Consider the following 12,104-nt stretch of genomic DNA (forward strand, 5'->3'; position numbering starts at 1 on the left):
CATGGCCTCGGAACACACGCAATACACTTAGGTTGACTTGACGAGCCTAGCATGTACAGACATGGCCTCAGAACACGGAGGACCGAAAGGTCGAGCATGAGTCGTATAGAAGATACGATCAACATGGAGATGTTCACCGATCTTGACTAGTCCGTCTCGCGTGATGATCGGACACGGCCTAGTTGAATTCGGATCATGTTTCACTTAGATGACTAGAGGGATGTCTATCTGAGTGGGAGTTCATTAAATAATTTGATTATATGAACTTAATTATCATGAACTTAGTCTAAAATCTTTACACTATGTATTGTAGATCAAATGGCCCACGTTGTCCTCAATTTCAACGCGTTCCTAGAGAAAACCAAGCTGAAAGATGATGGCAGCAACTATACGGACTGGGTCCGGAACCTGAGGATCATCCTCATAGCAGCCAAGAAAGATTATGTCTTAGAAGCACCGCTAGGTGAAGCACCAATCCCTGAGAACCAAGACGTTATGAACGCTTGGCAGCAGCGTGCTGATGATTACTCCCTCGTTCAGTGCGGCATGCTTTACAGCTTAGAACCGGGTCTCCAAAAGCGTTTTGAGAAACATGGAGCATATGAGATGTTCGAGGAGCTGAAACTGGTTTTTCAAGCTCATGCCCGGGTCGAGAGATATGATGTCTCCGACAAGTTCTTCAGCTGTAAAATGGAGGAGAACAGTTCTGTTAGTGAGCACATACTCAGAATGTCTGGGTTGCACAACCGCTTGTCTCAGCTGGGAGTTAATCTCCTGGATGACGCGGTCATTGACAGAATCCTCCAGTCGCTTCCACCAAGCTACAAGAGCTTTGTGATGAACTACAATATGCAGGGGATGGAAAAGACCATTCCCGAGGTATATTCAATGCTGAAATCAGCTGAGGTAGAGATCAGAAAAGAACATCAAGTATTGATGGTGAATAAAACCACTAAGTTCAAGAAGGGCAAGGGTAAGAAGAACTTCAAGAAGGACGGCAAGGGAGTTGCCGCGCCCGGTAAGCCAGTTACCGGGAAGAAGTCAAAGAATGGACCCAAGCCCGAGACTGAGTGCTTTTATTGCAAGGGAAGTGGTCACTGGAAGCGGAACTGCCCCAAATATTTAGCGGACAAGAAGAAGGCCGGCAACACCCAAGGTATATGTGATATACAAGTAATTGATGTGTACCTTACCAGTACTCGTAGTAGCTCCTGGGTATTTGATACCGGTGCGGTTGCTCATAGTTGTAACTCAAAGCAGGAACTACGGAATAAACGGAGACTGGCAAAGGACGAGGTGACGATGCGCGTCGGGAATGGTTCCAAGGTCGATGTGATCGCCGTTGGCACGCTACCTCTGCATCTACCCACGGGATTAGTTTTAAACCTCAATAATTGTTATTTAGTGCCAGCTTTGAGCATGAACATTGTATCTGGATCTCGTTTAATTCGAGATGGATACTCATTTAAATCTGAGAATAATGGTTGTTCTATTTATTTGAGAGATATGTTTTATGGTCATGCCCCGCTGGTCAATGGTTTATTTTTGATGAATCTCGAACGTGATGTTACACATGTTCATAGTGTGAATACCAAAAGATGTAAAGTTGATAACGATAGTCCCACATACTTGTGGCACTGCCGCCTTGGTCACATTGGTGTCAAGCGCATGAAGAAGCTCCATGCAGATGGACTTTTGGAGTCTCTTGATTACGAATCATTTGACACGTGCGAACCATGCCTCATGGGTAAGATGACCAAGACTCCGTTCTCCGGAACAATGGAGCGAGCAACCAACTTATTGGAAATCATACATACCGATGTGTGCGGTCCAATGAGTGTTGAGGCTCGCGGAGGATATCGTTATGTTCTCACTCTCACTGATGATTTAAGTAGATATGGGTATGTCTACCTAATGAAACACAACTTTGAAAAGTTCAAGGAATTTCAGAGTGAAGTCGAGAATCAACGTGACAGGAAAATAAAATTCTTACGATCAGATCGTGGTGGAGAATATTTAAGTCACGAATTTGGAACACACTTAAGGAAATGTGGAATAGTTTCACAACTCACGCCGCCTGGAACACCTCAGAGAAATGGTGTGTCCGAACGTCGTAATCGCACTCTATTGGATATGATGCGATCTATGATGTCTCTTACCGATTTACCGCTCTCATTTTGGGGTTATGCTTTAGAGACTGCCGCATTCACTTTAAATAGGGCACCGTCTAAATCCGTTGAGACGACACCGTATGAATTATGGTTTGGGAAGAAACCTAAGCTGTCGTTTCTAAAAGTTTGGGGATGCGATGCTTATGTCAAGAAACTTCAACCTGAAAAGCTCGAACCCAAATCGGAAAAATGCGTCTTCATAGGATACCCTAAGGAAACTATTGGGTATACCTTCTACCTCAGATCCGAAGGCAAGATCTTCGTTGCCAAGAACGGGTCCTTTCTAGAGAAGGAGTTTCTCTCGAAAGAATTGAGTGAGAGGAAAGTGGAACTTGATGAGGTGATAGTCACCCCTTCCGAACCGGAAAGTAGCGCAGCGCGGGAAAATGTTCCTGTGGTGCCTACACCGACTGGGGAGGAAGTTAATGATGATGATCATGAAACTTCAGATCAAGTTACTGAACTTCGTAGGTCCACAAGGACATGTTCCGCACCAGAGTGGTACGGCAACCCTGTCCTGGAAATCATGTTGTTAGACAACGGTGAACCTTCAAACTATGAAGAAGCGATGGCGGGCCCGGATTCCGACAAATGGCTAGAAGCCATGAAATCCGAGATAGAATCCATGTATGAAAACAAAGTATGGACTTTGACTGACTTGCCCGATGAGCGGCGAGCCATAGAAAACAAATGGATCTTTAAGAAGAAGACGGACGCAGATGGTAATGTGACCATCTACAAAGCTCGACTTGTCGCTAAGGGTTATCGAAAAGTTCAAGGGGTTGACTACGATGAGACTTTCTCACCCGTAGCGAAGCTGAAGTCCGTCCGAATCATGTTAGCAATTGCCGCATACTATGATTATGAGATATGGCAGATGGCCGTCAAAACGGCATTCCTTAACGGCTTCCTTAAGGAAGAGTTGTATATGATGCAGCCGGAAGGTTTTGTCGATCCTAAGAATGCTAACAAAGTATGCAAGCTCCAACGCTCAATCTATGGGCTGGTGCAAGCATCTCGGAGTTGGAACATTCGCTTTGATGAGATGATCAAAGCGTTTGGGTTCACACAGACTTATGGAGAAGCCTGTGTTTACAAGAAAGTGAGTGGGAGCTCTGTAGCATTTCTCATATTATATGTGGATGACATATTGTTGATGGGAAATGATATAGAATTCTTGGAGAGTATAAAGGCCTATTTGAATAAGTGTTTTTCAATGAAGGACCTTGGAGAAGCTGCTTATATATTAGGCATCAAGATCTATAGAGATAGATCAAGACGCCTCATTGGTCTTTCACAGAGTACATACCTTGACAAGATATTGAAGAAGTTCAATATGGATCAGTCAAAGAAGGGGTTCTTGCCTGTATTGCAAGGTGTGCAGTTGAGCACGGCTCAATGCCCGACCACGGCAGAAGATATAGAAGAGATGAGTGTCATCCCCTATGCCTCGGCCATAGGGTCTATTATGTATGCCATGCTGTGTACCAGACCTGATGTAAACCTTGCCGTAAGTTTGGTAGGAAGGTACCAAAGTAATCCCGGCAAGGAACACTGGACAGCGGTCAAGAATATCCTGAAGTAACTGAAGAGGACTAAGGATATGTTTCTCGTTTATGGAGGTGACGAAGAGCTCGTCGTAAAGGGTTACGTCGACGCTAGCTTCGACACAGATCTGGATGACTCGAAGTCACAGACCGGATACGTGTTTATTTTGAATGGAGGAGCAGTAAGCTGGTGCAGTTGCAAGCAAAGCGTCGTGGCGGGATCTACATGTGAAGCGGAGTACATGGCAGCCTCGGAGGCAGCACAAGAAGCAGTCTGGATGAAGGAGTTCATTACCGACCTAGGGGTGATTCCCAATGCGTCGGGCCCGATGACTCTCTTCTGTGACAACACTGGAGCTATTGCCCTTGCGAAGGAGCCCAGGTTTCACAGGAAGACCAGGCATATCAAGCGTCGCTTCAACTCCATTCGTGAAAGTGTTCAAAATGGAGACATAGATATTTGTAAAGTACACACGGACCTGAATGTAGCAGATCCGTTGACTAAACCTCTCCCTAGGGCAAAACATGATCAACACCAGGACGCAATGGGTGTTCGATTCATCACAATGTAACTAGATTATTGACTCTAGTGCAAGTGGGAGACTGTTGGAAATATGCCCTAGAGGCAATAATAAATGGTTATTATTATATTTCTTTGTTCATGGTAATTGTCTATTATTCATGCTATAATTGTATTGTCCGGAAATCGTAATACATGTGTGAATACGTAGACCACAAAGTGTCCCTAGTAAGCCTCTAGTTGACTAGCTCGTTGATCAACAGATAGTCATGGTTTCCTGACTATGGACATTGGATGTCATTGATAACGGGATCACATCATTAGGAGAATGATGTGATGGACAAGACCCAATCCTAAGCATAGCATAAAAGATCGTGTAGTTTCGTTTGCTAGAGCTTTTCCAATGTCAAGTATCTTTTCCTTAGACCATGAGATCGTGCAACTCCCGGATACCGTAGGAGTGCTTTGGGTGTGCCAAACGTCACAACGTAACTGGGTGACTATAAAGGTGCATTACGGGTATCTCCGAAAGTGTCTGTTGGGTTGGCACGGATCGAGACTGGGATTTGTCACTCCGTGTGACGGAGAGGTATCTCTGGGCCCACTCGGTAATGCATCATCATAATGAGCTCAATGTGACTAAGGCGTTAGTCACGGGATCATGCATTGCGGCACGAGTAAAGAGACTTGCCGGTAACGAGATTGAACAAGGTATTGGGATACCGACGATCGAATCTCGGGCAAGTAACATACCGATTGACAAAGGGAATTGCATACGGATTGATTGAATCCTCGACACCGTGGTTCATCCGATGAGATCATCGTGGAGCATGTGGGAGCCAACATGGGTATCCAGATCCCGCTGTTGGTTATTGACCGGAGAGGCGTCTTGGTCATGTCTGCATGTCTCCCGAACCCGTAGGGTCTACACACTTAAGGTTCGGTGACGCTAGGGTTGTAGAGATATATGTATGCGGAAACCCGAAAGTTGTTCGGAGTCCCGGATGAGATCCCGGACGTCACGAGAGGTTCCGGAGGTGAAGAATTATATATAGGAAGTCCAGTTTCGGCCACCGGGAAAGTTTCGGGGGTTATCGGTATTGTACCGGGACCACCAGAAGGGTCCCGGGGGTCCACCGGGTGGGGCCATCTGTCCCGGAGGGCCCCGTGGGCTGAAAGTGGAAGGGAACCAGCCCCTAGTGGGCTGGGGCGCCCCCCTTGGGCCTCCCCCCATGCGCCTAGGGTTTGAAACCCTAGGGGGGGGGGAGTTTCCCCCTTGCCTTGGGGGGCAAGGCACCCCTTCCCCCCCACTTGGCCGCTGCCCCCCCTTTGGATCTGATCTCCAGGGCCGGCGCCCCCCCAGGGGGCCTATATAAAGGGGGGGGAGGGAGGGCAGCACATAACAGCCTTGGGCGCCTCCCTCCTCCCCTGCAACACCTCTCTCTCTCTCTCTCTCTCGCAGAAGCTTAGCAAAGCCCTGCCGAGACCCGCTACATCCACCACCATGCCGTCGTGCTGTTGGATCTCCATCAACCTCTCCTCCCCCCTTGCTAGATCAAGAAGGAGGAGACGTCGCTGCACCGTACGTGTGTTGAACGCGGAGGTGCCGTCCGTTCGGCACTCGGTCATCGGTGATTTGGATCACGGCGAGTACGACTCCGTCATCCACGTTCATTGGAACGCTTCCGCTCGCGATCTACATGGGTATGTAGATGCACTCCCTTCCCCTCGTTGCTAGTATACTCCATAGATGCATCTTGGTGAACGTAGGAAAATTTTAAAATTATGCTACGATTCCCAACAGGTTCTGCCTCATATCTAAATAAATTTATTATCCTACTATTCAAATCATGTCGATGGTAGGTCTATTGAAGTTTTATCTTGATATATTACTTTTTTATTTAACTGCTATGTCTATTATATCTGAATCTGTATGGTTTACCCACTTGTGTATCTTGCGGTCTTTGTTTGAATAAAAAGGTGTCATCAAGAGTTTGCGTTTGCCAAACCTGCAAAGGTCTCTACTGTGAGTGATGATTCAGCCTCATATCTGGATAAAATAGCTACCTCACTATTGAAATCATGTCAATGGTAGGTCTGTTGAAGTTCTATCTTGATATAGTACCTTTTTGTTTATCTGCCATGTCTATTATATCTTAATCCGCATGGTTTTCCCACTTGTGTATCTTGCGGTCTTTGTTTGATTAAAAAGGTATCATCAAGAGTTTGAGTTTGGTTAATGGAATTAGGATTATATTCTAGCAGTTGTTTTGTCTTGATTGGATGTTAGACATAAGTGTTAAGATTTCTCAGGCACAAGTCGAGTCATAAAAGGAAAGTAGGCATGATGTACACTTTGACCTTGAACCTACCCTAATCAATCTTTACATCAGGATGGTTACAATATGAAAAGTTTGGTACTGCTGCCTCTGCTTCATATAGAATTGGCAACATACAGGAAATGTTTATGAAAGTTCAAACAAAATAGCCAAGAAGTTGATATAGCAAAGCTTATCAACTACTAACTGATCACGGAAAATAAAGAGACCGATATTCCTTCATCATTAGGCTTCATATTGAAAACGTTTAAACAATAAGCAATATTAGTTCCTTCGACAGCTCCACCTTTTTCCAAAGAAAGTACGTGGTCCTTCCAGAAATCCTTATTTCTCTGCTTTAACAGCTGAAGATGGATTGCTGATTTGGAGTTTGAGAGGCTCATAGATAACTGCGTTCACTGCGCCGACCATTTCTGTTAACGAGCTATACCCATCAGTGTGAGAGTAAAACAATTCATTTATCTTGCACATCTTCCAGAACAGCTCCTTGCATGGCCTAGGAACAACACTATCTTCCCTAAGAACCAACCTTAGCAACTCTCTTCGACACGAGGCTATAGACCTCTGTATCACCTTTTTAGCCGCTTCAGTGGACATAGAACCACCACTTTGAAGAACAAGTAGCGAAACACTATTCACTTTTCCCTGGCTATCCTCCCTCTGCAGGAGTAGGTCAAAAAGATTGTCACAATCTCCGAGCAAGTCTTACGCGTTTAAAGTTCAAACAATATTGCAGCAATCAATATTACTATCGGCTGACATTTTTATTCCCAATTGGATATAAAAATCCAGCTGAATTTTCCATAAAGTTTGTGTGACTAGATATCATAATTCATGTCTAAGTAGATTATGGATTTCTATCCCCTCTCCCTGCTTTCCTCATATAAAATACTCCCTCCGTCCGAAAAAGCTTATCCCTCAAATGGATGTATCTAGCACTAACTTGATACTAGACACATCCATTTGAGGGACAAGCTTTTTTGGACGGAGGGAGTATATAATATCAGGGCAGAAAGTGTCCTTCTAGTTGCGAGCTCAAATGCACGCGCGGTGAATAGTAAAATCAAAATCAATAGTTAACCCCCCCCCCCCCCCCCCCCCCGCCCCGCGCGAAATTTTGGCAACAAACATTGAAAAAGAAACATTCCTATTGCTCTGCGCAAAAAAACACAATCAATGTCCAAAATGCTTTAAAACATAGTCTTTTGGAGTGTCGGTTGCCCCCCCCCCCCAAGAACATTTAGGAACATCAATGTTTGTTGCAAAAAAATTCAGATTTTCTTGACTTTGGTTATTCCTTTTTAATTTTACAGTTCGTGAGGGACCATTTGAGCTCACGAGTAGAAACTCCTATAAGGGCCCCTTGTATAGTTTTTGGGTAAAAACAATACATATATATCGCTGAAGTTCTATCTATAATAGAACTTAGGTTACAACCTAAAAGAGGTGTTTTCTCGACAACTATAAAACACAGTTGATTAATCTGCAACGTTTGAATCAGAATCCACTATGACAAGTTGTGTGTAGATATCCTTTCTTCATCAATTAATATGGAATTTAACTTTATAGCCTCTCAGGGTGATCATTCAAAAAGTTGACACCGTTTTACATAAAACAGATGACAACTATCATTTTTACCGGGGAGGTTTTCTCCCATCATGGATGGCCGTGTAGTCTTAATATTGGACCTACTGCATCCTAGGCAGCTCTTTATTAACTACCCCCTCCGTCCGAAAAAGCTCGTCTCTCAAATGGATGTATCTAGCACCAAGTTAGTGCTAGATACATCCATTTGAGAAACAAGTTTGGGACAAGCTTTTTCGGACGGAGGGAGTAGTTCTGTAAACTGTCTTTTACGCTTTTGTCGGACTTGTTGGCTATGTGCATCTTGTATCAGCCGTGTATTTGCTCATTGTGGTTGTATCAATTCGATATGACATTTGAATGAATGCCCTTTATCGAAAGAACCAATTCTTTTTGTGAGAACTTATTGCCCATTAGAGGTAAATATGGTAGTGGTACCAGTAAACTCACCCATTACTTGTATGTATCGGAAAAGGGAAATATTTGTGTAATGATATATGCTATTATAATATAAATATGTAACTTATATTCTATGCAGCTATGGCAAATCTTCATGTGTTTTTTGTCGTAAATGGCACATATACCTCAATGGTTTGGATGTCATTCAGGAGACGGCCATTAGTGCTCATTAACCTGAATAACTCATTGTACTCTTGATCTTTGACAACTGACTCCAAAAGCTCTTGCCCGACAAAGTACAATGACGGGAGCACAATAGGCCCCAATACGTAGGAGAGATTTGCATTTTTCATGTACTCATTGGTCGTTGGCAAATATTTGCACCTCGCCCATTCTGCTTCAGTCATCATAGACCTCAATGCATCTATCCACTGCATATGAAGTTGAACTCATTATCTAAAAAGGATGAACTTCAACATGTAATACTCAACACAATGAAAACCACTCTCAATTCAAAATGAGGGGGTCACAAATGAAACTCACCAGTTCTATCAGGTGTTTCCTAACATCACGGTTTTGTACTGCAGAAGCCATTTCCCCAATCTGATTTACTGTAGTATATGTAGCACAAAATAATATTTTTACTCTCTCAGAGTAAAACTGAAGTTCTTGGTGCTTGTCCCACCTAAGACAACAATTTGGAAATAAAAGCAGGGATGAAAGTATGTTAGCAAGTGCGCAAGAAACCAACACTTAAGAAGAAGCGGAAAAGGAGATCAAATTGAGGAATTGTACTTCTCAACTAAGGCTACAAGGTTTTCTAACTCTTCTCTTGATCCACCGACATCGAAGAAGTCATCAGAAATACTTGTGAGTACAGAAATTTTGGCCCATGTAATCCGAGCATCAGATAGTTCAGGGGGGAATATGGTAGCAGAAGCAGAGAGATAGCAATATGTCAGCTTCTGCCGTGCAAATTGTAGTTGATCCAGCCTGTTCTCTTTCAGCCAACTATGGCAACAAAATTTTGCAGATTGTTCAAGAAAAAAAGTTAATAAGATAAGAGAGCAAAATAGACATATTACCTTTCAAGATGCATGAGTTCATTCTGGTAAATAATCTGAGAAAAGGTGAAATCTTCAATAGCCAAAGCAAGATGGTCTTTGTACACATGACATGGCCTGATTCAACGACATATTTGAAGTTGCTGGATGTAATTTATGTTAATATGATTAGATGAACAATTCCTTTTAAAAAATAAGAATCTTACAAGTATGTTGTCTTAAGCATTTGAGAACCCATAACATTGAAATGTTCAATGTTCCTCCTGTGGTCTAGACGTTCCATTGTGGCATAAAAGGGAAAATTAAGAGCATACTCCACCTGAAATTATGGAAGCATATGATTAATGTAAACTGAACCCTCAAATTTAGGATCAATAATCTTCTGAGTGATAATTGTTTTTCATGCAAGCACCTCCCCAAAGATTGGCTCTCTATGAACCCCATCAGAACACAACTTTTTCAATAACAGGCCGCCTGACCAGCAGCCTATGTTATCTAGGATCAGTTCATTTTCTGATACACTAACTCTTGAAGCCTTGTATAGTTCCAATAAAGATTTTGTATCATCTAGATATCCTTGAAGTGAATTACAGAAAGTGGAGGCTTCAGCAACATGGGACAACTCATCTACGTCAAATTGAACCTTGTTAGTTAGTTTTAAGACCAAAGATAAAATCAATAACAAGAGGATTCCAGCCTAAGGAAACACCTGAGGAAACGTCATATCCATTCATCCGTAAAATACGAAACGCCATTGCGCATGTTGCCACGTCCAGAAAGATTTCCTCATCTCTCTGTAACCATAAACTGCAAACTGAATATAGTCAAGTTTACAAGCTACAAAAGGTACGTACCAAATCTTTACTGATGGTCATTACCTGTATGTCATATCCAGGATGCTCTTTATCTCGCCAGAAAAATGACGAGATATTCCAATCTTCTCAAGTGAATCCACCATTGAAAGCTGACAAGATATATTTGTTGGGAACACTGTTGGCACTGCAATAGACTAATTTAATAAGGTATTCAACAACAACCCAAAGCTTACAAATTCCTCATCATAGTAAAAGGTACACAGTCCCACCTGCGCTACCAAATTTACTAACGAGAAAAATTAGGTATTGGAGGGCTTTTTCATCATAATGGTAGATTAATGCAGCAGCAGTAGTGGAAGGAGAGTTAAACAACGATCCATTCTTCCTCTGGAACTTCATAACTTCATTCCAGTCCACCAGGTTTCCTAACCCTTCGGCAACATAAGCCATGTATGCTTCTCTCCCATCGGATTTATCCCCAGAAAATCTGTATCAAATACATTTTTTTTTCAAAATGTTACTCACAAGTAGCTGAATGCTATTTAATTTCAATGGTAATAAAAATACAATATGAATAACATTACACCCATTTTCCAATTCAAATCATGGTTCTTGTGAGAGAAAACTTCAAAAGCGAAAAAAGAAAAATTACAAAATACAAAAAGGATCTTCATGACAAGAAAGAGATAAGAATCAAATTAGCAAATAAATTTCCCCACTCACATTACCAGCTTAATATGAGTGAGCCTGATGTACAAATGGAAAGGGTGTGCATATACAAAGTTTTCATGCCAAAATTGTCATTTGACGAACCTTTTCAACTCCATCTGCCGGACGCTAAGAATCTCATCAACATCAGTTTGTCTAACAGGAAATTCCAAACCCATTCCAATGGCTAGGTTAATCATACCAGGAAAAGTAATATTGAAGCCTATAGGAGCAGCAATCTGCTCATCCATAGAGAATGAGAAATGTTTTCCAACAAAATGTAGTCCTATCTCGCAAAGAGGAAAGATAGTCATGTCAGTACACATCTTTGATCTCAACTAGAGCTTTCAGATTGACCAAGTAGAAGACACTGAAAAGACAACACCAGCAAGTGAGTCCTTTTCCCTACCTCTCTTGATGTGCTCCGGGCCAACATTCCATTTCTTGAGTGCAATAACACAAGCCAATGTGGATAAGAGAATAGACTTGTTGTCTGACAAGTTGAATTCGCCAATACCCCAAGAACCATCATCCTGTTGGTTTTGCAATATCCATTCGACGCAGTGAGGGAAGCATGGAGCCCTTGGATAATTCCGCAAGGGCACCATAGCAACCCATGCCGTGTCGTACGGAGATGGTGACAGTTCAGGGTTCTGGAGCTGCTTATTTATTCTAGCCTCCCGCTCCTGTTTAGTATGAGCAATCGATCGCGGTATTCAGTTGAGACAGTAGAATCGGGGGCAACCCTCAAACCTCAACATTTAACTGAGACCGCTTTTTAATAATATGGCTACATGCATCATTCAGATGCACAGGCCGGGGGTAATCCTCCTTTAAAAAAATTTAACTGAAACAGTGATGTTCATACCTTATTTTGCAGGCTCGCATTTTGTCCTACCAAACTCCCCTCGGCTGTTTGAAGAAAGGAGATTTATGTCAATCACCATCATCTACCAG

The 12,104-nt window shown here is 42.8% G+C and overlaps 1 protein-coding gene across 1 annotated transcript; it reads right to left on the bottom strand.

The window, feature by feature from the left end:
* Positions 1-6,485: 6,485 nt before the first annotated feature.
* On the bottom strand, positions 6,486-11,851 carry LOC109754648 (ent-kaur-16-ene synthase, chloroplastic-like; the record flags this gene model as incomplete). The annotated part of the gene is made up of 12 exons (XM_045233653.1): positions 6,486-7,237; positions 8,746-8,991; positions 9,104-9,245; positions 9,356-9,571; positions 9,646-9,747; positions 9,831-9,943; positions 10,037-10,251; positions 10,334-10,431; positions 10,503-10,623; positions 10,709-10,926; positions 11,253-11,433; positions 11,557-11,851. Coding segments are annotated over 12 exons (2,283 nt in total), but the record flags the coding sequence as incomplete, so codon positions are not given.
* Between the last annotated feature and the right edge of the window lie 253 nt (positions 11,852-12,104).

This window comes from Aegilops tauschii, chromosome 2 (assembly GCF_002575655.3).
Source record: "Aegilops tauschii subsp. strangulata cultivar AL8/78 chromosome 2, Aet v6.0, whole genome shotgun sequence".
Lineage (NCBI taxonomy): Eukaryota > Viridiplantae > Streptophyta > Magnoliopsida > Poales > Poaceae > Aegilops > Aegilops tauschii.